Source organism: Lepisma saccharinum, chromosome 9 (assembly GCF_977018435.1).
Source record: "Lepisma saccharinum chromosome 9, izLepSacc3.1, whole genome shotgun sequence".
Taxonomy (NCBI): Eukaryota; Metazoa; Arthropoda; class Insecta; order Zygentoma; family Lepismatidae; genus Lepisma; species Lepisma saccharinum.
In genome coordinates, this window is record NC_139237.1 from 48,779,851 (window position 1) to 48,806,457 (window position 26,607).

At 36.4% G+C, this 26,607-nt stretch overlaps 1 protein-coding gene across 2 annotated transcripts in view; it reads left to right on the forward strand.

Moving 5' to 3' along the window:
* The window catches only part of LOC145992043 (C3 and PZP-like alpha-2-macroglobulin domain-containing protein 8), a 911,691-nt gene that overhangs the window by 633,507 nt on the left and 251,577 nt on the right, over positions 1–26,607 (forward strand). For both annotated transcript variants that reach the window (XM_083128164.1, XM_083128165.1), the window contains one exon: positions 19,576–19,701. In XM_083128164.1, the coding sequence (XP_082984290.1) occupies positions 19,576–19,701 (126 nt within the window). The remainder of the gene's footprint in view (positions 1–19,575; positions 19,702–26,607) is intronic.

The window sequence follows — 26,607 nt, forward strand, 5'->3', positions numbered from 1 at the left end:
TTGTTTGAGTCAATATATTATTATTATTATAATTATTATTAATTGAAATTCCTTAAAAGTTTAATTTAAATTTGGTTCAAAACTGACCGTAACTTGTAAAGGATTTAGAATGCTTAAACTATGACTGCTAAGACTTTTGCAACGAGGATATTACATTTTATACATATATAGTTTTGGGAACGAATAAGGCCCCGAGGACCACTCATTTATATTCTTAATGACTGAAGTCTCCTAGCACCTCATGAAGGGAGCTTAGATTAAGGAGATAGTCAAGTTTATACGAGATAGTCACTTGCCTTACGTTACCTTAACTTACGCATACATTGCCTGAAAATTTTTAATTCATGTTAATATGTAAAGAAACGAAACGCTAATTATATTCCTCGACACGCTGTACAATTATGTCCGCTATTACGCCAGGCGTATATAGTTAGAGTGGCGTACCGTGATTTAGGGTATAAACCGCCCGATTAATTAAAAGTTCTAGTTGAGAAGTAATAGATGTATAATTAGGCTGCAGTGACGAGAGATGTCCGTTCACAGGTAAGCAGTAGTGACGAGAATGAGTCCGTACACAGATATACATATACTTATATGCTTTAAGCAAAGTTAGGCACAGCCAACTTATTTTGAATAACTAGAAGAGAATTAGGAGAGCATCACACGGCGTGGACGTTTCTCACATATTAACGAGATTTTTTTTGTTAGTATATATTTATATTTTTTTTCCTGTCCGAACCATTGTTTCGTTTGACAGTTGAATATTTATCCTTAGCACGTTGTAGCTTCGAATGTTAAAAACTTTAAAATGCAGATTGTTTTAAAATCTTAAATATAAATATTGCAAGTTTGCTCTAAGTTACGGCATTTATTAAAGTGAAACAGGTTTAATATATTAAATCCACTCGCGTGACATAATAATAAGTTATAATAAAATAGCACTAATAATATTAACAATTAAAAGCAGACTTATTATTTAATAATGTGCTTTAGGCACAAAAGTTTTTTTTGCAGTATGTAATAATACTAGCTCAGCGAATACATCACTAGAATTTTATAGTTACTCTTCAGAAGAAGGTATATGATTATATTAGCAAAGTTTATATTTAAGCGCCAGTTATGAGAATATTTATATTATATGAATATGTAGACGTCGACGTCAAGATTTTATTGCGCTCCAGTTACAAGTATTTTCCTTCGGATATTGGATAGCTACCGATAATCCTGGAAATCCATTCTGCCATCGCAGAATGATAATGAGTAAACCACAACGGTTTTAGTTTAAAGCTTTGCCACAATAATATGCTAAGCATATTTTAGAATGAGTAGAGAGAATTAAAGATTCTTCAAGTTTTAGTGATGTTAGTATTTTAATGCATTTAAAGATTGCATAAATAATAATTATTATTTTTTCAGGTAGTCAGGAGTAAATCAGTCTCTGAATCTGAAATTGAATAAGATAAGTTTGCAGTAAAATTTAAAATAACATAAGTTAAACAGTGCTAATAAATTTAGAGAATAAATAAATTATATTAAATAAATAAATTACGCAGATAATTTGAGCCTAGAGCCAGAAATAATTAAAAGTTGAGTTATAATATCTACTAATTAGACTAGGCAGGCTTAAAGTATGTGTTAGCTTTGAAGAACTGTTTGTTTTGATTGCCTAAGCAACATGAAAATCATTGCAATTTTAGTTATTTTAAACGGATTACTTCCACACGTAAAAGCTTCTAATTTTATTTATCTGTTGAACAAGTCCTTTGACTATCCTTATAATATAATTACAATTTTATTATTAACAACATTTATTATTAGTATTTTTATAATTTTTATAATCTGTTATTTTCAATGTCAACGCAAGAAATCTATTACTTATGACCATGAGTGTACCAACGAGTTACAGTTAAGCAAACTTTATAATGATCCACCGCCCATTGACCAGATTTACGACGATGTTGCACCGATTGTTGAAGTGGTACCATTGAAAACAATAAATCCGCCACTGCCGTCTCCACTGCCTCAGTCCATTATTATTCAACCCAGGGTACAACAAGAAGTTCAAGACGTATCCAGAAATAGTTTAGTCACTAAAGACGACAGTATAGATTTGCCGAAGAATATTTTATCCGTTAAAGATAGAGTTCAGAAATTTGCCGTAAGCAAGGATCCTAATTTTGTTCAAAACAGTCGCAAAATGGAAAGTGAATTGCCTATTTCACACTGTGTTCAGCCAGTTGTAAAAGTTAAGGAGTTTTTTGCGAATCAGTCACCAGTAAAAGCCGAGAAAGTTTCAAGTGTTACTTTAAAAGCAGAAAGTAAGCCAAATTCTCAGGTTTCCGAACCTATTGTATCGTTCACAGACCATATTTTTTACGACTTCACGTTCGCCTAGAATTTTATATTCATTACGATTTAAATTTTAAGTATAATTCATTTTTTACGTTTAATTGTACTTTATGCAAGGTTTATTAGTCATTTAGTTTGCTAACAGCTTCCCATTTACTGTTGTTATTACGAGCGCGGAAGTGTTCTAGTAAACACGCTGTCGCAAGCACAACGAAGTTTTTTCTTTTTCTATCCCATTTATTACGTCATTTTAAAGACCTTGACTTTATTTCGAACTCCCGCAGCGCTTACTAGACTTTGTTCGTAGTAAGTTAAAGTTTTGTAAACTTTAACGCGTCATGCTGGTGATCAGCGAATCATGGCGTTGCATTTTCTTCCTCCGCACCTTTGCTTGTTGCCCAAAGCAACGATTTTTCGTTCGCTATCCCGAACGGAACCCGAACGTACCCGAAGTCGCCGATCACGGCAGCGAACTTGCAAGAGCTCTCGTTGTCGCCATAGAGAAATTTTCAGTTACGTCCAGCGACCACAAATGCAACTTTGCACAATTTAGATTGTCTGGTATCAGCAAATTCCTTTCTCCGCACTGAAGCTCTCCCGAGTACTTTGAACACGCTGGAAGTCAGAAAACACTTACCACAGGCTTTGCATATTTTTTCGCATCAGTGGCGTTCATCCATTAAAATTTTAGGGAATCAGTTTAGTTACGCTTATAGCCATCAGAATTTGATTTTTACGATAGAAGTTCATGTAAACAATGTTAGGGATATTTTTTGCTACATAAATAACTTTTGCCATAAAACGTCGCATTTATGCACTTCAGACTAATCACGACTAATAATTTTCAAAGGAACAACAAGACGAATTTTTTTTGCGTTTTCTCGCAAAATTTTCCCGTTTTTCATAAGAGATATTTATAGTAAGTAAGTTTTTTGGGAAATCGACGTACATTTGGTTTAAATCTAGAGAAAGTCAAACGAAATTTTGATAAAAAAATCAGGGAAATTTTACAAAAGGGCAATTTTAGCACTTTATGCACATAGAGTAATCAAGATTATTAGCAACAGGCCCAGGCTAAGCCTCGGTGATTAGCACAGGCATGTGCAGCAAAAGTCGCCACGGCATCGTTAGCCTTTCCAAATTTAAACAGTGTGGTTTACCACAAATGTTATCATTTGAGAATTATTATTATTATTAATATTTATTATTAGGAAATTTAGCTCACTTACCCAATTTGCACCTTATTCGACAATGCAGCAATAAATTCATTACTTCTTACTGATTAACTTCATGTTAATGTTAGTACAGTAGGTAATAACTATTAATTTGTATTTATATTGTACGTAATATATAGCATAACTATTCTCTATCTATTTTGTTTAGACATACCTAAGGGATTGACACACCATTCTTATATGGGTCAAGTATACCTTTTCCGCGGCGGGTCTGTTTACACGACCAAGTGATTTGAGGTATACGGCGGACTCAAGAAGTCTTGAGTGGATAAATTTCTTTTGTTTAAAGGAAATTTGAAATTGAGAAAGTTTTTCATTATTTTTATTGTGTTTCAAATTTGAATTTCACCTTTTTAATTTCCTGATGCTATATTTGTTACCACCTGGAGTTTCAACGAAACTCAGAAACAGAATTTAGAACATGCTTGCAACACTTATCTTTGTTTATTAATTTTACATTTTGTAATTTTGAAGTGAAATCTATTACTGACAATAAATTATTTCAGTTTATTAGGACTCGTAATGGTATTTTAATATCAGGTTCAGGTCAGTTTATTGTCATTCAGAATTTGAATAATAATTTGAACACGCACAGATCAATTCAGCTTAACGAAGGGGAATCTCTATTTTTTAATTATCAGGATTTTTCGCAAATTATTGTGGATCAACAAATTTTACACACAAGAATTTTAGCTTTCGAACAAGTCAAAATGCAGGAAATTGAGTTATTACCTAATATTCCCAAGAATTTATCTGATTTCACTATTCCCCAATGGACTTCGCTTCAACTTGCTTTAAAGCAACTTAATCAATCAATTAGTAAGAACATTTCATTTAAAGAATTAGTTTTAAACCCTTTGCCCATGTTTATATTAGTTTTTGTTATTTGGAATGTGTTATTAACCGCAACCTTAGGATATTACTTTTATAAGCATCATCAGCTTGCGAAACAGATTAATTCAGAGCAGCGCAGTAATAATTAATAGGTTAAGGCAACACATTAATCATGGACATTAATATTTTAATTACGGTTGGATATTTTATTTAAATTTTCCTTATTTATTTTCAAAGAGTTATGGCAATTATTTTATATATTTATTTAATTTATTTTATTTTGATGAGACAATTTAATTTAATTGTAAAGAAAAGGCAGTGGAAATTAGTTGGTTTTGTGTACATGCATACTTGAATTATATATACCCATCCTATTGCAATTTCCTTTCTTTGTCATAATTTTTCCTTTTAACCTAACCTGTCTATACGGAGCGCCATGGACAAGCAATACCTACACCATCCATGGGCATTTTCTCGTGACGGATATCCGCAGGCAGTCTATTACCAGGCAGAAAGACTGATTACCATTCTACGAGGGAGACATGCAGACATTTTAAGTACTACTTCAAGGAGAGAATCGTCACCACCAATTTGAGGGAGACATGCAGACATTTCTAATTACTACACGGAGACTACCTTTTACAGGAAGGATGTAGTCAACCATACATTTCCCAGTATAGCGGACTACACTTTATCCACAGCACCTAGTGATGAAGCTAGATAAAATTCCCCTCCACACTGTTTGCAGTTAAACCAACAACTTTTCCCCATTTCCCAAGTTCTACGGGTAATTTACCACATTTTTTACATTACCCCAATGCAGTCAAGACGACAAGCAATCCAGAGAGAAGAAGCAGCATAGCAAACGTATTTTCTACAAACAGCAGTTCTGGTCACAAACAATAATTACAGAATTGTGCTACAGTGTTTCTACACATACACATGCGAGCTCCTATCATGTGTATCTATTTGGTTATTTAACATGCATTATGGGAAACAATACTTTTCCATAGCCCTTATACACATCTTCAGTTTTGTGCCATGCATGAGAACCAGTTTTATATGCATTCAAGTTCACAGTATACTACAAGGAAGCGACAAGCACCAGTGGTGTCAATTGACCAGTGCAATTAGTGCATAATTTTTTTAAGATGAAATTTTGCACTTTGAATAATAAACGGACATGCAAGCAATAAAAAACATAATTCCAGCACTTTCGAGCATTTTAGAAAGCATGCTTTAGTGACAATATTTTATGCTTATGTTTGTCGCATGCAGGTATTATTGTTATTTTTTTTTCCTCTTCTCACCAACATGGAATATTGAAAGCGACACATTTGTTCGCAGAACATTTATTTGATATTTAAATTCAAGCACATAGTTTTGTCACTTGGAAGACTATTAATTTTGTGTGCAGTCATACAAAGGTATTCACCACGCCATAGATGTGTATACAGTGTACAGTTTAATGTAGAAGAGAAAATTGAACGCTATAATTAAGTTTTTACCAGCGACAGTTTTCAGTGTAACTCACTATACGCATTGAATATTGTATAATAATACATTGGAATGTGCAACATACCCGTGCAAGTTCATATATTCAACGATTTTAGGAGTGCACTGGCTACGTAGTTTGTAAAACATACGCACTTTGATATGATCAGGTTTTCACACGGACAAAACAGTGAGAAGTGACATTGTTTTACATGCTTACTTACGTGTACTTACTTGTGCACCTTTTTAAGGTTTTTTTATTTATTTGAAGAGTCCATATCAAGTGGCAATATAAATAAACATTGTGAATTCCGTTCCATCTTGCAAGACGCTCCAGCCGTTGGCCTCGCGGAACACACAGAGTCGTTACCGCGTGGCGAGGCATCACAGACTCTTGACTAGGAGCAGGTTGATGAGCAATTATACATAATACACATTACGTACACGCACATGTGATACATTAAGAGTTTTTCGCTTAACGACATGAACTTTTGTGATTTCTAGTCTTATAATAGTATATATTATTGTTTTTTACATCGTATAAACATACGAATTTGTTAGTATTAAGGGTATTATTCATTATAAAGTTTAGGGAATAAAAATTTTCTTTCCTTCAGGATGCTGTAAATAAGAGAAAGTTATGTTATGGTGGATTTATTTTGTATATTTGGGTTTTTTAAGAAAATATATGGAATTGGCGAACCTGAGTCATGTCAAGCTTTGCGATTTGACTTTTAAATTTTCAAAGGAGAAAATTTTTCCTAGGAGGCGCGAACGTAACAATCCCTAAGATTGTATGTTTATTTTATTAAGTCTCTCTGAACGCTTCATGTTGACCAGGGCATTCACTTGTTTTTCTCAGCTGTCTCAAGCCTCTTAGGCATGTTTACAATGCGTTGTGTTGTGCCATGCAAACCTCCTGAGCTTTCAGGAAACAGGTAACACTTCTGGGTTTGGTGTCAGCGGTTTGCATGGTAGCAATTATAATAAACACGATTCGGCGATTCGGCATCGAGGAAGAGCTCGATGGCCAGGGAATATAGAGGTGAGACAAGCTGGGAAGAGACTGGACTTTGGGAATTGAGTTGGTAGAGAGAGGAGGTCAGCAAGACAGGAGGTCGATAGTGGAAGCACGCTTTGGTCAACACTTAGAGAGAAGCTTACAGAGGACTTCGCTATTTTCATTCAGCTCAGAGACTTCAGTTAGACAGGTAATTATCCTACACCCAGCCATGATACAGGTTCAACGGTTCACAAAATCCAACGAGTTGCCATTGTCTTTTCAGTAGTTTAATTCCTTTGTGTTTATTTGTACCTTTCGCATGCCAAGCAATAACTCGTCATGTCAATGACGAGTGGTCTCATCAAGAGGATGAATGATGAGTAGTTTACATCACCCCATCAGCTAACTGGTTAACCTGCTAGATACTTTTAAGATCCCACGAACTTTAAGGTTCGTTACGATATGATGAAATGGATGAAGGGACATTCAAAAAAGAACACCCATGCCCGGACCGAGATTCGAATCCAGGACCTTTGGTGTAGTAGCGCGATGTGCTAACCAATTTGGCACGATTGCCAGCTGGAATTTTCTGTTTCCCAGAGTAGTAGTAATAGTACATTTTTAAAGAGTTCTTCAGACGTTAAGACATTTAAGTATTCTTCAATATGCTCAACGTTCTTTAAAAATATTGATTGCCAATTACGAATCTTGAAATATAATCTATATTATATTATATAAATTTTCTTTGTTACCTCATTTCAAAATTTGTGGGATGTAAAAAAACACAAGCAATGGAATAAGAAGAATATCAATGGACACACATAAACTGTCGCTGCTTGGCAGTGCCAGAGGCCGAGGAGGGCACAGAACGACAATCCTGCCTAGCTACGGGCTGTTGAATAACCATGTATCCATGAGTATAGAAAGTGGAAGAGTTTCCCATTGACCAGTACCTTCAGAAACTTGGCACGGATTCCTGATTTCAGGCATTGGCAAAATCTCTTACTTACATTTTATAGTTCCTTCACAATTTCAGGCATTATCAGAAAATTAAATTGGCCTATTTATATTTAATTTATTCAAATGTTCGTTCCAAACATTCAATCCTATGTATGTACTGTTTGGTTACAATTAAAATTGCCATAGTCAGAGCCATCTGGATCCGTTTGAAGCAACGCATTGCGGTGAAACTGATTATACAAATTTGTATATGCATGTAAATCAAGGGGAAGCGAATGTCCGCGAAAAATAAATTGTTAAATTTTCTGCCAGCAGGTGGAAATGTTTCATTAAAATAACAACCAGAATTCGAAGATGCAATACTTTGTTTTCAGTTGATATCAGTACAGCATTGTTAAAAATGCCCTCCATCAGCGACAATGTTATTTTGTAAGCGTAAGAGGGAGTGGTCAATGTCACACGAAGTGTTTCCTGGGGAATGGTAGCGACATGCCGTGTTATTCTGGCTTGAAGCCCTGACAGGGTCCGTACACGTTCCTGATAAACACAATATTTCAGGAATCCCCACAGCGAGAAATCACATGGGTTAAAGTCCGGTGACCGGAGTGGCCAAGAATCTTAAAAAAACTTCTCGAGAAGACACGGTAATCGCTTAAGTTGGCACGAAGAACCTCATCCACCTGCCATCTTGCATCCAGATCAGGGTCTGTAAACATGATTGTTCTTTCAAGGCAACAGTTGAGCGTAACATGCACTCGTAACGGAATGCATAACAGGTTCTTATGACTGCAGAATACAAAGGCGGTTTCCACCTGGTGGCGAGAATTTGACTAACTTTTTCGTCGGTATTTGGTTTCGTATGATCTGAATAGACTCTTAACCAACAGAACCAGTTGCATCGAAAGGGCTCCAAACATTTATATTTTTATAAGTCATCGTCTTTCTTTGAGATGAAACTAATGATATAAATATTCAAATTACAAGATAATACAAAATGGTAAGAAAAATGTTTCGGAGAGTTTAATTTTCTTGCAAAATAATCATTAGGTTTGAAGGAATTAATTTTCTTAAGAATTAGAAACAACAAAAGTCACTTAGTGCAGTGCAATTCTCCTGTAGGAGAATTACGCTCTATGTGCTTTGGAAAACACATTGCCCACCTTTGGTATGCCCAGGACTTCGACATTTCTTCTCAATAGCAAGGACTGCAAAATGAAGCAGCTGACATCCAGCATCCTGTTTCGAGCAAAGAAAGGTTTGAATCACGGAAAGGTTCTCTCACACACACTGCATTGGAAACTGGTATTGTTACAGAGAATACAACTAGAGTGTGAACCTTGCGAAATGTCAATTTAAACTTTCCTAAGATTTCGAAGAAATCCATTAAGTGGAGTACTTTCATTCCATCCTTGTAACGCTGAAAAGTTTTGGGCAAAATCTGCATTTCACCTTTCAGGGAAATGTTATCACAGGAATAAAAATCTGAAAAAGGTTACAATTATTATTCTGACTCTTGTGCACCTCTCACTCTACCACTCCAACGTATGTTTGTGCTACATGATCAGGCACCTATGGAGTTCTTGGGAAGAAGTTCTTCGATTTTGATATGTACGAGAAAGAGCGACCTGCATCTGTTGACTGAAGAGTGGCAAAACCTAGAAAGCGTTATTTTAACTGTCCGCGATACAAATATCTGTCCTCTTCCTTTCTCGCAAAGTCTTTTGTTTCATCTGACATCAGTGCGAATACTTTCGCCTCTTCCACTTCCTAGCTTATTTTGCTGAGAATAAGTGTGTACATTATGCAGATTAATTTATTTTGACTCGATTTCTGAGTGTAATTTGCATTTTAAGGTTCAAGTTCAATACATTTCCGATTAATATCTCCTCATTTTGAAATTAGCTTGAGGAACATTGAAGAAATTCCCTTTGGTAAGGTTTGTATTACACTCCTCATCTCGAAAATCAACTCCCTGAATAGTAAGAGACGGCGATGCATGCACAACAACCGATAGCCGGTGGAAGCACTTTAAACTGTAGGACCAGTCTCGATTAGCCTTACAGGGTATAAAGTAGACTTAAAATACCAAATGAACCAACCAATCAAATCTTGAGTCACTTTTGAATGTCTTTTACTAATTAGCGTTGTCACTAACGACCCACGATTAGAATAATTTAGCCGTACTGCAGATGATGTTTTGGTGGTCCTCAGAATGTTCGTGATGTCGTATAACCATCCACATTCAACGCCCTTTTCCAGTTCTTAAAACTGGTTAAAACTTAGTTTAATCGCAACGATTACAGGACATAAATGAATGAGAAATCGCGTATGCCCAGGTCGGCGCTCGAATCTTGAATGAATGTCACACACACACATATGTACACTAAAACAAATTAATATTTGTTAGTCAAGTTAGTATTAAAAGCATGAAAAGTGATATCATGCAGAATAGACCACTGAGAAAAGGTGAAAATCGTCATACTCCTATAATGAACTCTGGCGTCGAAACTGCGCTGTCAAGTGGGCGCCACCTACGTTCGTCTTTTATATTTTCCTGATTTATTACTAATTCACTTGTTACATGCTAATTCCACCCTAATAGCTAATACAATCTGAAGTTCTGTAACAACAAATAAACGAGTTTTTGTATCTTGAAAAGTACTATCATGAATATTATATTTCTTTTGACAGATAGGATCTAATATTTCGAAATCAATTTTGAAGAAACTTATGCTTCAGTCACTCTGATGCTTATGTAATAATTAGTTTTTTTATTATGTTTTCGGGTGAGGAAGGTCTTCAAGTTCCTTAAGAAATAAATGTAATCATTTGAATGTGCGTTTTATTTCATATTCCAATACATAGTGTAAATTGTGCTGTGAAATAAATTTCTTACAAATATTTTGTGCAGTGTGCAACCATTATGAATTCACCGAAAGTGCTTGTTTGATTCCTCAGTATTGGCATCTTCATTTGGGCATCTGTCAAGTAAAAGCTACTTTAGTAGATCAAAATATAACGATGCAGCTTAAGGGCATCCACGCACGCACACACAAACAAACACACACAATGAAAGAATGTATGGGTGTCCCATAACTAATGTTGTCTTTGCAAAGCGTTTTGTCAATGATACTTATTTATTCCCAACGAAATTTGAACTTCCACTAGTTCCTTATTGTTGATGTTACAAGTAACTCAGTTTCAAGTAACAGTTACATTTTTGAGGAAATCTAACTGGAACTAGTTACTTTTAAAAGTAAGTAATTGTGAGAGTTCCGATATTTTTTTTTCATTTTTTTTTATTTGAGTTAATTTATTTTACTTCGCGTTTTGTGCCTCTTGGCTAATTTGCGAAGATGGGAATGAGTGATGAAATGAAGAAATTGATGAATGGACATTCACAAACAACCAAGCCCGACCGGGATTCGAACCCGGGACCCTTGGCGTCGCAGCGCGATGTGCTAACCACTCGACCACAGGGTCGGGGAAAGAGAGTTCCGAATCATCCCATACTATCCAGGAACATACCAGGAACAGCAAAAATTTGAAAGTGTGGTGTGCACTGATGAAAGACAGAATTGTTTCGTCGTTTTCTTCATCGGGCAAACAGTAACCTGGAACTGTTATTTGAACATGCTTGAGCAATTGTCCCTCAGCTCGTTTCTCTGCAGCCAAATGTAATCTTCAAGCAGGATGGTGCACACCGCACTCGAGTTTGGATGTTCTAGAATTTCTGCACAGAACGTTCCCACAGCGATGGACCAAAAAGAATAGTTAAGTTGGTATTATGAAAGTGATATCATGCAGAACACACCCCTTAGAAAAGGTGAAAATAGTCATACTATTAGAGATGAACTCTCTTAATATTCGATATTTCATTAACTTCAGTTGGGGGAGGGCGGACTGGGCGTCGTCACTGCGACAAGCCTGTTTTTGGATCTGCGTTTGCAATGTAAATCAGTCAGAGAAAGCCCAATCCCTTCCGGGGGTGTGGAGGATCGCTCATACATCATTAATGCACATCATGAGCCACTAGAATGACTCACGAAGGACAGTGGGTGCGCTGTACACGTGTATACTGCTGCCAGCAGTCAAAATGAGTGAATCGGTGGGCGCTGATAATCACATCCCGTTTATCCTCACTCACCTTGCGTCGTCCGCTCATTTTAACTGCTGGCAGCAGTATACACGTCGCCAGTGGTCTCTGGAACAATGGAAAACATCCTGTGGAGTGACAAATCACGGTACGTGTTTTGTTGTTTTGCATATCCGAGTCGTCATTTAACCGTAGGCGTGACTTATTTAGTTAATTAATTTTTTCGTGGGTTTCGGCACATATGCACGCTTTAAATTACACGAGGCAAAGTTCTCTTCTCTAAAATAACTACCTAAAAAAAGCCTCTTGAAAAATGTTACAAGTGCAATGTTTTAAAGGGACCTGTACAGGATACTTACATACAGAGTGTCACAAAATAGTTTTTCAACTCTTTGAACGTTAATAATGGGAACACTAATAACAGCAAATATGAACTCTTTTGCGTGTCACATACCTTAAAGTTAGAGATGTTCATTGGCAGCAATACTTTGTCTGCAATGCTATGGAACAGTATGCACCAGTGAAACAGATAGCAAAATTCGTGTGGGTATTAACGTGTCTGACAAATGTACAATTCATGATGGGTTAAAACAAGGAGATGCATTATCTCCATTGCTCTTTAATTTTGCCTTAGAATATGCTGTTGGGAAGGTAAAAGAAACTAACGAAGGACTAAAATTAAATGGTGTGACTCAGTTGTTAGTATATGCAGATGATGTAGACTTATTAGGGGATGATATAAATACAATTAAGAATAATGCTAAAATATTTTTCAAAACTGCTAAAGAGGTAAGTTTGGAAGTTAGCAAAGAGAAAACTAAATATATGCTTACAGGCCGAAACCAAGTGTTAGGTAATAATCAAAATCTAATTATTGATAAGAACTCGTTTGAAAAAGTTTCCAAATTCAAATACTTAGAAATAATATTATCAAAATAATTTTATACTAAAGAGTAGGGATGTGCCGAAGCCGATTACAGATGTATGAAAATCGGCCGAAATTGACATATCGGCATCGGTATCGGAATCGGCAAAAATCCGATATTTAAACCGGTACAGATTATACTAGTTTTTACCTTCTAATAAGTTTTATATTTTAGTTTTGTAATATTTATTGAAAATTTGGTTATGATTCGTCATTATTGTAGAGTTTTTGTAATAAAATTATTGCAAACTCATTCAGAGGATCAACCTAACTATAAATCGGAAATAAAACAGTACATTGCTGAACCAGGATCTGCTGTTGTATTGGAAATTAAAAAATGAGTATTCAAACCTGAAGCAAGTCCTGAGAAAATACTTGGGCATACCTGCTGCATCAGTATTCAGTGATTGAGTGTTTAGTGTTGCTGAACAGATTTGAGATAAGAGAAGGAGTAGGTTACTTCCTGAAGTGCTTCGAAATCTCGTGTTTCTGAAGTTTAATCTGGCAGAACAGGAATTCATTTTGTATTTCAAAGAACTGCTTGTGTACTAATGTTTAAACTCTTGAGAATCCATGTTCTTCTTAAAGGTTCACATAACATTTTGTAGATGCAAATGTACATTCGCATCTCTTGAGAATATATATGTATATACATATGATATGCAATAGAAATGTACATAGCAAATTTTATTTTGTCATGCTGAAAATAACATCCCATTTCTGATTAATAATCTTATGTATCGGAATCGGTTAAATATCGGCATCGGTATCGGTTCCAAAAATTATCGGTGAGTACATCGGCATCGGTAAATTTTCAGCTTCGTCACATCTCTACTAAAGAGGAAATAAAAAATATGCTTAATTCGCGAAATGTATGTTACTTTTCTCTTTATAAACTTTTGTCTTCTCGTTTAATATCTAAGAAACTAAAGTTAAAATATACGAAACAGTAATTTTGCCTGTAGTATTATATGGGTGTGAAACTTGGTCTCTTACATTGAAAGAGGAACATAAATTAAGAGTATTTGAAAATAAGATCCTTAGGAAAATATTTGCACCTAAAAGGGATGAGGGGACAGGTGAGTGGAGAAGGTTACATAATTTAGAACTACATAATTTGTACTCATGTCCAGATATTATTAGAATAATTAAATCAAGAAAACTTAGGCCATGGGGCACGAATAGGAGAGGAAAGATGAGTTTACAGGATTCTTGTTGGGAAACCTGATGGTAAGAGACCTGTAGGAAGGTCAAGACGAAGAAGGAGAGACTACGTTGAGATGGACCTAAAGGAAATCGGTAGGGATGGAAAAGAGTATATATATCTTGCTCAGGATAGGGACAGATGGAAATCCTGTGTTGCTGCAGCCATGAACCTTCGGGTTTAAGAAAGCTAGACAGTTAGTTAGTTAGTTAGCTATGGAACAGGTCGACGAATGAACGAACAGAAGATATGGTTTCCAGAGGAAGGGAAGCACAGGTAGTGTCAATCGTAAGTTTCTTCACTAAGCTTAATCATTTACCCCCTCCCCCTCCACACACACACACACACATTTCATAGCTGCAAGGTAAACAACTTGGCAACATTCACATGTTCTGACGTCACACGCTACGCAATCTCGATCCTCGAGACCTCATGTCCGAACAAGGAAATCCGCTTGACCCCTTGGTCTCCGGTAGCGAAGCGATACGCTTGGGGAAACGTCCATAGCAGTTAAACAGTATGAGTGTCCAAAAATAATGTTTACACTCTTTGAACAGAGAAACTATTTAAAGATAACTTTACTGGATTTTTTGAATTCGAAGCTGCAATGTCTATGCTTAGCATTTGTGAGACCATATAGACCTTATTTTGTTTTTAGTCCCGTCACAGCCTGTCAAGTGTACACAAAATGTGAGAGGTGAGATTTTTTTCTTTCCAGAAACGTCCATCCAGATCTCTTGATTTAACACATATAAATAACTACCTGTGGGGAACTGTTATGAATGCTGTGTACGCCGAAAAGCCAAAGAAACTGAATGACGTGGAACATGCAATTGAGACAACCTACGCTTCTCTTCCCTCAGAAACCGTATCTGCTGTTTATCGATCTGTTCAGATTGCACACAATGTATTACTGCCAATAGTTGTAATTTTGAACATCTATATCTTTAAGGTATGTGACACCAAAAAAACATTCGTGCTTGGTGATATTAGTGTTCCTGTTATTGACGCTCAAAGAGAATAAATACTATTTTGGGACACTCTGTATAATTACTTTACCATGAGTTAATCAAGGGCATTGGCCTGCCTTATCCGTGGTAGTATGCTTATCGGTAAAATAGGGCTAATAATACCTACTTAAAAATAGGGGGGTTATTTTTTTAAACTTCCATAACTTACAATTTATATGGCCGATAATGTTACTTGTGATTCAGGTAAAGAATTTGATTGATTGATTGATTAATTTGGTGTTTTAAGTCCACTTTGTGCACAGTAAAGCAAATCGGAACTGGACCTACAGTTTAAAGTGGGATCCGAACCACTTGTGCCCGCACCGGGTTGGTAAACAATTAGGTTCGTGCTATAACCATTCAACATATATAGGTACACGTGGGGAACAACACGAAACGGTAGGCCAAGTCAGATTGTTATTTATTCGTTATTAATCTAAATATTAATGTCATATTTATTAGAATTCTTGTTAATTTTAGTTTCCAATTGTTAAGAATTTAATGCACTGGATTTAATAAATTTGCAATTGAAAGGATTTAGTGTCTAATTGAACGTAATATTTTCTTATAATTACTAATTGCCTACTTAGGTGAATAGCTCTCACTACCCATGTACGTAATTTTATGGCTCTAGAAAAATGGGGGCAGTTTAGCTATCTACTGTGTGTTATGACGTTTGCACGTAACTTGCCTTCCGCATAGAGTAAATTACGTTGGCGAGTCATACATTTTACCCCTGACATGATGATATATCTCACCCATAGTAATGTAATGATTATATTTTATACTGTAAAATAAGTATTTCCATTAATAATGATTCATAATATTTTTTTTTACATATACACTGTATCCAGTAGCAGCGATTATGGAGGCGTGGGGGCAGTTGCCCTCCTACTTTTCGCCGTTTTTGTCCCCGCGCTATGCTATACATTATGTAGCAAGGGATTGTCAACTGCTCTTGTCTCCTAGCTTTAGCACCTTGCCCCCTCCCGTTTTGGAACCCGATTTCCGCCACTGATCGTTTCATACTTTCAAATGTTCCCTTGAAATAGATGGCAAAAAATCTAGCTATTACGAAAATAAGGTCGTGTACCAGCTTAATATTAAAAAAATTAACAATATTTAAAGTATTTGTTACTATTGTTAAATTAAGAGTATTTGGAAATAAAATCTTGAAGAAAATATTTGGACCTAAAAGGGATGAGGAGACACGTGAGTAGAGAAACTTAGAACTACATAATTTGTACTGATCACATCACCCCCACTCACGACCGGATCAAGAAAGTGTGGGGCGTTACCCCCACACCCCCTATACGCCTTCATGGCGTTGTGCTATGCACAGGGGAACGCTTTTACCTTTTTACCTTTGTACAGATTTTATAGGAATGATTAAATCATGAAGACTTAGGGTGACAGACCATGTGGCACGAATGGGATAGCAAAGAAGAGTTTACGCGATTCTTGTTGGGAAACCTGATGGTAAGAGACTAGTAGGAAGGCCAATACGAAGATGGAAGGATAATGTTGACATGGATCTAAAGGAATTTGGTAGGAATGAAAAAGAGTATATAGATCTTGCTCAGGATAGAGACATATGGAAGGCCTGTGTTGCTGCAGCTACGCACCTTCGGGCTTAAGAAGGCTATACAGTAAGTTATTTACTATTGGCCAAAAGTATATACGTAATAACTTTAATGGAAAAGTGCATGAGTCAACGAATGTAACATCATTACATGGCACTTCCTTCCTGTAATACTGCACCAGTTAATGCTGCTTATGTTTCCAATTCAGATTCAATATGTCTCGTTATATATATGTTTTAAAATTCAAATGTGTATATTTCGTAAATATATAATATTAAATAACTTTCTTATCTATTTTGTATGTATTTTGCAAGATTGACCTTGTTATGGTAACAAAAAATAACATTATGGGACATGGTGATAAAAATTGTTCTGTTGAAAGAGTACCTTATAATTTGAAGGTATTTGTAGTGATCAACCTATGTATGTTAACTACACATTAGCTTATTACTGAATTTAATCAGGATCAGAGTTAAATAGCAGTATACATGTTATTAAGTTATGACATTATCGACAAGCTCTCTCTCAACGAATTCTTGCATAAGAGCACGAGTTAAATATTAGATTCTATAAAAGCAAGTTAAATTCCCTGTGTTGAGAAACTGATAGCCGCGATAGGAATTAGCGTAAAATGAGAACTTCACAACAGCTATCATTGGAACGGGTTGATGCTCGAAAATATGTCCGTGTGAGGGAATGAATGTGTAGTTTCACTATACAGGGTGACCATAAAATCTGGAACCAGTGAGAGAACTGATGTGCAGCACCTTTCCTTAAAGCAAAGCGTGTTCCACATGTCCGCCAGTAGTCTCAACACACTTCCTCAAACGTTTCAACATCCTTTCTTCAAATTCTCTTCAAAATGTGAGAATCCAGAGCTGATTTGGCGTGGTTATAGTTTCCCGGTGATGTCAAGATCCAGGAATTTCACAGTACACCTCAGAGCAAAGTTAGTGGTTTTGAGTTCAGATGGCTGTGGTGTCCATTAGTTACAGACTTCTTAGTCACCCTGTACTTTAATATACTCTTGAAGTTATTGTTGTTATTATTAAGAATTAGGGATGAGCCGATACCGATTCTGATATATCGGTATAGGAAAGATCGGTTGGAATATATTTACCAATAACTGCCGATACTTTTACTTTATTTTTGTCTTTAACCGTCTCCGTAAAAATTACTGTCAATACTTTCGAGGAGTCTAATTTTCCTGGAAGTTATGCAAAATTAGAAGTTTCTTTTATATTTGTGAGAAGACTTAATTTTTTGATGACATGTAATTTAGTATTCAAATTTAATTTTTGTATATTTTAAAGATAAAAATCTTGGTCAATTGATGTATATAACTAAAGTGGAATACTTGAAGACGATTGTTAATGAATTTTGTGATTAAATTTTGATTATTACGATTTTCAAATATCGGCATCGTTATCAGTTGAAAGTGGAATCGGCTCTGTCTTATTAATAATTATTAGTAATACTAATAGTAATTAATATGTTTGTTCCCAAGAACGGCTAAATACGGTGATGAATGCACGTCGCCTCGAGGTAATGGAAGTGACTGCAATTACGTTGTCTGCCAGACTTCGCGCGTTCTTCTGCAAGCACTTTATCAACCTTTTGAAAACCTCGCCCCCAAAGCAATCCTTTGCCTTCTTCCCTCTCGAAGAGGTCGCATTCAATCTCGATATTGGTGTCCCCTCTCCGGGACATTCACAAACGACCCTCAAGCACGTCACAGCCTTCGAATGTGGCTTTCACGAAGAAGTCGTTTCCTCCCCTCGCGAACTACATCCCGCAACAAGGAAAACGTATCGTTGAATTACTCCGCTGACAGAGATGTTGAGGGTTCGGGAATCTCGTTGCCGAATCAATTCGCAAGCCTCGTTACTGGTTTGGGGAGGCTGAGGGGGGGGGGGCGCGACTGCAAGGGGGGCGTGGGAAGAGGCCAACTATTGAGCTAATTTCCGGGCACGAGAAGTGGCTCGTAAGCACACACTCGCAAGCGCTCACATTTATATCCGGTACCGCGCGGTAGTGTGGGGAAGGTTTACGGCCCGATCGTTTCTTGAGTGGTACAGGAAATGGTCTTCTGCGCGTATTCGAGAGGTATTTTTTTTCCTTCTTCCGTTTATTCGCCAGGAAACCCGTCTCTTTGCAATAAATATTAACGCACAGATATATCACGGAAAGTTGTATTTTACTTTGAGAGTGTGTGGATTATTCAATAGGAAGAGGATCATGGATAACCGCTGAATTCTGGCGGCAACGTTTTTTACACAGAAAGCACACATTTTCGAAATCTTCCCAGCTCCTTAGCTCAATTTCCATCTCCTTCTCGTGTCGCTATTGTAAATATTGGATTTCCCGTTGATGCATCCAATACTACAAACAGAAAAGGCATTCATCTTATGTGCCAAGTCCAATAAACCTATAAGTATGTGTGAACAAATTCGTGCCTTAAAGAGGTGTTGGGGTTCAACCCCAGTTAAGTATGTGAAATAGTAGTTGTAATTGTAATGGCTTTAAAATTAGCTTTATTTTGTCCAATTCGTTTATAATGGCAATATTAAAATCGCAAATGTTCCATCACTACCCACAGATGGAGTAGAATATTTATGTAAATAACTGACTGCACTCCCGATATTTTTCTAGACATGCTTCTGGTACACTCACAATGAAATTAACATTTTCTCTATCTATAAATATTCAAAACTTAATGTACCAAATAAACGCAACATCAAATGTATATACTAGCAACTTTTGGCACCTACAAAGAAATCCCTATTTTGATATTAATAAATTGATTTTAGTTTCTGAGTGTAATAAGACACCCACCATAAGAGGATTTTCTAACTTTCTGATTTCTCATTGTTTTCTTTCAGTGTTGTTCTGGATGCTGGCACTAGATCATAACCTCCAGTTGGCCTCCGATGTTACTGCAAGCGTGTGTATTCGCGACCCCTCTGGAACCAAGGTTGCCATCTGGGAAGAGATATCTCTAGATGAAGGTGAGTGGTGGGACAATTGCTTCTATCAAATTATAAAGTGGAACTTTCTGGTAACACGAGATCTTCTCATGTTCTTTCCTACTTCTATTATTTATTACCTGGTAAAAGTACTATCTGGAAGACATCGTAATCCTTTTTTCTATCAATGTGAGAGAATTGCGGATAGGTATTAAACATATAATGCTTGAATGTTTTTATTTTATAGTGGTATATTTTGATCGATTTGACCTAAATAACATTACGTTGCAACACTGGTGTCAAATATTGACCTAAATAACATTGGATTACGACATTGGCAGGAAGACCTGACCTGCAGTGGAACAGTAAAATGTTCTCCTCATCTTGATGATCTACTGCCATGTACATTTGCAACATTAAATCCACCGTTAAAAGGTATAATAAGACACGTTTAGATTAGATATTGGAAATTGAGAAGGCAAAAAGCCCTTATCGCATGATGTGTTTAGTCATTCAAATTAGACTAGCATTTACTTATATTACATGGCGGAGTTACAGCATGAAAATTGTCTTTACCTCAACCATTATTAAATTACAGTGTTGTCAGTGGGGGCGATTAGGAGGACGAGGGGGGCAGTTGTCCCCCCACTTTTGTCCCCGCACCATGCTCACCTTATGTACCATAGGAAATTAAACTTTCCTTGCCGCTCCTTCCCCCCACACACTTTTTGCACCTTACCCCCCTAGTTTTGGAACCCAATCGCCGCCAGCTATTGTTGTTATTTAACACTGTTTCTTTGGTCGACATGCAATTGTAGAGTTGCAATATTATTGTCCAAAGTAACGAAAAAAAGACAATTTATCAATAGACTCTGGTATGGCAAAATCTTCTGGTGCCTTAAACCTTCGTCATCCGCGCCCTCACAGTACCACAAATTTCCCGCGCGCAGTACCCATTCCCGCCCTATCAAAACCAAACTTAATTACTTGAATTATTGATGCAAATCGATGATGAATTACACTGGCACTTAATGGAAATCAGGAGAAATATATATGAACGCAAACATGTTCATTTCGGACATTTTTATTAGCTATTAATGGAAATATACTAAAATAAATTAAAGTGTCTGATAGAATTACAAGCGTAGACTGTTGAAGCAAATGAACCAAAATGTTATGCTAAAACTAATTAAAACTTTGACATGTAATAAAGGCACTAAAAATGAATTCACCATTCACAAAATTTTCAACGTATTAATAAAAAACTTTCAACATATTTTTGAAAACGAATTGAAATCGTTCAACTTATATGGGCTAAGAAAGGAACCATTTGTTCCAAAATTTTCAGCCAAAAACTTACTGACTCGCATGAAACACAACTAAAAGAAAGTTAAAAAATGTTTTTGTAAAGTTCAAATCTAAATATGTTTCTCCTACTTTTACAAGATATACGTAAAAAAAAAGATCTACTGGCGCATGACGTATTTTGCTCCGAATTTACCGGTTCCCCCGTTTTTCTTATACCGGGTGGCCAGAATTAAAGTTACTCAACTCAGAGTCCTCTGATGCCTGTTTGAGGCATCGTAGAACTCTGAAATTTGGTGAATTCACTATGCAGACCATGGGGAAGAGGATGGCGATAAAAGATAAAATAGTTCAATTTTCCGCCACCAGGTTGAAATGTGGCGCTGTACTTCCATGATGGGTTGTAATAATGACGTAAACTGATCCAATTGGTTATGGATTTTCCTTTACCTTGCAATCTTGAAATAAACGAGAGATTATTTTCTCGCGACTTTCAGCCACTAACAAATGTCTTTCTAATTAATAACTCAGCTATCACTTAACGTTATTATTTGTAGAACCCATCATGGAAGTATAGAGCCTCATTTCAACCTGGTGGCGGAAAATTGAACTATTTTTTATCGCCATCCTCTTCCCCATGGTCTGCATAGTGGATTCCAAAATTTCAGAGTTCTACGATGCGTCAAACAGTCTACAGAGGGCTCTGAGTTGGGTATCTTTAATTCTGGCCACCCGGTATGTATACTTTATAAATGATATTACATGTATTATAAAAACTTTGAACATTGTTTGATTTATGTATTTTGATTACAAAACCTTTGATTGCAAGACTTGTTCTAGCAGCCAGAACAGGCCTTGTTTACGTAAGTGCACCAACAAAATAAGTTCCATTTATATTTCATACATATGACTAAAAATATTTTAATAATTGCGGTTTCGTTTTAGTGTGTGTACGTGGTACGTGTGTTTTATTAAAAAATAGATATTACTGAAATAATAAAAGGTAAAGGTAAAATTCACCGTGAATATAGCATTGTGCCATGAAGGCACATAAAGGCGAACAGCTCAGTGGTAATTGTTTACATTTAATTCTCAGAAGTATTCCGCAAATTTACAATGTTTTCAAATCCCTTTATTTTCTAATACCCGCACCATTCAACAGCGATGATAATTCTGTATTTATAAATAATATAGCCTATTTATAAATTAAATGACACATACGTATTTCGCATTACGACAGCAGTTCGCAATATGTTGGGACAGTGATTAAAATGAATGTACTGTCTTGTCTAAACTTATCGTAGCCTTGCATCCATGGTTATAAAATTAAAATGACCAACTAATGCAGACTCCGAAGAGTGCCTCTCCCCACAAACAACCCACACATTTATTCAAGGACAAACTCGAAATTTTTGCAAAATGTGGAAAAAATCGTGAATGTGTTTTTCGTAGAATTTTATAGGTTCCCATTAAAATATTTCATACTTCGAGGAGGAAGGCATGACTCCCTTCCAAGCTAGATTGATTTAAATGGTGATTTAAATCAAGATTTAATTAAAGCATGTAATTTTTTATAAAAAAATCACTTATTTAAATCACTTTAAATAAATAATTTATAGAATAATGTACATAAGAATTTTATAGATATCAGAATCATTTCTGATCAAAGTACATTAATATCGTAATCATTTAATGGTGTTTATTAGGCTCTAAGAAAGGAAAATCAATGATTCGAGTATGTATTGAAGGGGTGAAGCTCATACAAAAGTAAATGTAATATGTAAACTGCAAACACACTTACATTTCTCTTGATTTAAAATTCAATAATTTTTATGGACAAAAATAGCAATAATAATAATAATAATAATAATAATAATAAATAGAATTAATCAGAAATGATAATTTACGACCTACGGATTGCAGCGTTGCCAACTCTCGACGCATAAAAACCGTACAGGCATATCAAATGAAACGTATTTTTGTCTCCAGGACCGTATTCTTGGATTTTAAGGATTCTTTCCAATATGTATATATACACACAGGCGCGCACACACACACACACACACACACACACACACACACACACGCACGCATATTAAAGTCCGCCGGCCTCTGTGGTGGAGTGGTTATCGCAGCGCGCTGCGAAACCAGGGGTCCCGGGTTCGAATCCCAGCCTCGATAAATGGGTGTTCTGCCGTCCCTTCACCAGTTACACCTAATCAGTCAACCTCATCTTCGCAATTAGCCAAAAGTGGCAGAAAATAAGCCACTTATAAATAAGAAGTAAAATAAGCCAAATGAATAAATCAAAATACTAAAGTCCAAGGTACAATAGTCCTGTGTGGACCATGGCCTGCCAGGCAGCTTTTTCATTGGCTGACGGGTGGTCAGCGCATCCAGTCCCATCGCCGCTGCTTTCTGGCTTTCGAAACCGGAGCCGCTACTTCTTTATTTCAAGTAGCTCTTCAATTGTCCTCACGATACTGGAATAGCTACAAACTTTTGGAGGATCACATCAGGAATCGGCCTTTTGAATGCATCATGACACTGAACCCCGAAATATATAAAACATTGTACAAACTACATTATTAGCACTGGAATTGTTACTGCAAGAAAACACGTAGGTTTATTTTGTTCAAAGAACACATATTTATTTTTCTTTACAGTTGGTGCGAATTTCTTAACCCCTCCATGATTCCAGAATCAGAACTTTAGCATCGCAGTTCAATATTGACATACCAATACTAAATTACTTTAACATATATGTAAAATTGTCTCTTCGGTGTGTTAATTAAACCTTTCATCAGATGTTGGCATTATGAACTTCTCCTTGTAAACGTTTGGTTAAATTGTTTGTTAGAATTTCGAAAATATGCATTTCGTACCACTTATCGACGTACTTCCGCCCTTCTGTAAATCTCCATATGTTACTTCTAATTTTATTGTAGTGTGCTGTCATCTGTTATTCTTCTGGTAACTATTTAATGCGTACTGCTCCGCAATATTTCCCTATAGACGTTCTTTGAGATTATGTTGTTTTTGTGTCGCTATAGTTTTGAAATTAAATTGAAATAAATTACCATAGTCAGGCCAGGACATTAAACTCAAACCTTGGTAACATGGAGAACAGCAATTGTGGAACAGTATTTGCCTTATCTCATGAAGCTGGAAATTTTCCGAACTTGTCTAATCCTGAATCATTAGTTACTTATTGATTAAAAACCTGTTTGCTTTGATCTTTAAAATGTATCCTTTCTGTAATGACATTTTCTCTGAACTTTCGTTCAAAAATTGTAAAAAAAGAAGTCACGATCTGATTATCATAAAGTCTGCCTGAGTAGTACTACTTTACTCGCTACTACTTTTCGCAACAATAAGCAAATGAGCATGATGTAAAAGAAGACCAATTAGTGAGCACGAGAAAAAGTCAAAGAACGAAAAAAGGGGGTGAACCAGGAATGAAAGTCTACCGCCTGCTTAAATTCAATTCCGTTACTCCCGTAGTTGCCGTATGAATAAGCTGCCGACGCTGAATACAAAGTGAACTCGCCCAAGTGTCGGTAATATTACAAATGGCGGATAATATTTCGTATTTGAATATTAGATAGGATTGTGGGACATTCGGTGCAGCATGGAAATGCTCCCGGTTTTAGATATCTGAGTGCCTCCGGGACCAATTGAACGTAATGTTGGTTGGATAAATGTATAATTTGTAATAAATAAGGACAGGCTGAAGTTTACATTCATGAGGAAAGATTTCTTGAAAGTTTTGAAATTATCCGAACTAGATTTCTAGAATATAGGATTAGCGGTTTAAAAACGCGACAGTAATTTGACATCTTTTGAAGATCCTAAGTTATTTGAGTGTTACTTTTGGCCAGTGTATGCAAGTAACTAGTTACTTTTCTGAGAAATTCTAAATGTAACTAGTTACTTTTAGAATTAAGTAGCTCTAAGTGTACAGAGCTGCTTTATTGCAATAGTAGGAACGTTATCAACAGTTACTTTACGACACTTCAATTGAATCAGGAGTTTGAAGAAAGGAACAAGCACCAAAAAATCGAAATTCGTTTTTTTGCTCCAAACGTGTCTTAACATATACCCGCATCTAGGACGTTAGAAAAAGGGACCGAAAACCACACGCTTGATGGTGTAATTGCCCTTGAAAATATTCGTACGTTTGAATAAGGGAATGAATCCAGGTTTTGTCCCCTTCTTCAAACTGATTCATCCGTTTCCCACTAGTGGCGCTGAGATCGCACTTGCTAACAGCTGTTACAAGTTGCAATGGTATGCAAGACCTTGTTGAACCTTGTGTATATTATTGTACATTTCTGTTGTGTTTACCGAGGTTAACCTGCAATTAGTATCTGAGTTACAATCTGTGATGGTCTAAACGATTATGAAGTGTTTGCAACTTATTGGAACGCCTAAAAAGAAGAGGAAAGGTGTCGGCGCCCAGAAACGTATAGTTATGTAGTGCAGAAAAACAAAAGACTTCGAGGTGAAGAGTATGTAAGTATTAGAACTGGAAAGACAGTGCCTGCAAAGTCAAATAGAGATGGGGATCGCTCTTGTAAGAAGAAATGTAGTAAGACATTCAGTGTAAATGACATGGAACACTGTTTGAATACTTTGCGAGGGAGGGTTTGAAACGAAAAATGAGCAAGACACATTTTTAATGGGACTCATTGACCGTAAATCACCAGCACGTAGGCGTTCGAAAAGTGCAGTTCCACTTAAACGTGATAGCATTTTTGTTTACCACGTAATGAAAGGCACTGAACGTGTACCTGTGTGTAAAAAGGCATTTTCAATTTTGTATGGTATCACAAATAAAGCACTGTTTAGGTTAACTTCATTGATTACGTCAGGTATATTTGCCGTTGATAATAGAGGGAAGCATGGTCACCGAGGAAATGCCATCCCTGATGATGTTCGTGCAATGATCGATGAACATATTAAAGAATTACCTTTACAAGAAACACACTACAGTAACAGAACAATAACATATTTGAGTGCTGACCTAAATATTACAACCTTGTATGAGCTCTTCTGTAAAAACACCCAACTCTGGCCAAGCTAGTAAAATGCGATTTTTACAGAAAATATTATAACGAAAATCATGCTTACAGATTTGAACGTCCCCAAATAGATGTGTGTAGCACTTGCGAAGAGCTAACTACAAAAATTAAAAGTCCGCATCTCAATGATAATGCAAAACGTGCTGCTGTCGCCGAAAAGATTGTTCATCTTCGGAGAGCCAACAAGTTTTATAAGAAACAGCAAGAAGTCAAGAATCTATGTGCTAATGACCCTGAGGTTGGAGTAATTGTTTTTGACTTTATGCAAAATCTTCCATTACCGAAAATACCGGTAAAAGAAATGTTTTACCTCCGGAAACTTTGGTTACACGTGTTTTGCATTCATGACCTGAAAACTAATGTTGCCGAATTCTATGTGTACCCTGAAGGTGAAGCTAAACGCGGTCCCGATGAAGTTTGTAGTATGTTATGGTTAAAAATACAAAATATGAGCCCTGTGGTCAAAGAACGTCACGTTTGCAGTGATGCCTGCGGAGGCCAAAACCGTAATAATACATTAGTACGGTTTTTCCTGGCATTGGTTGCCACAGGACGATTT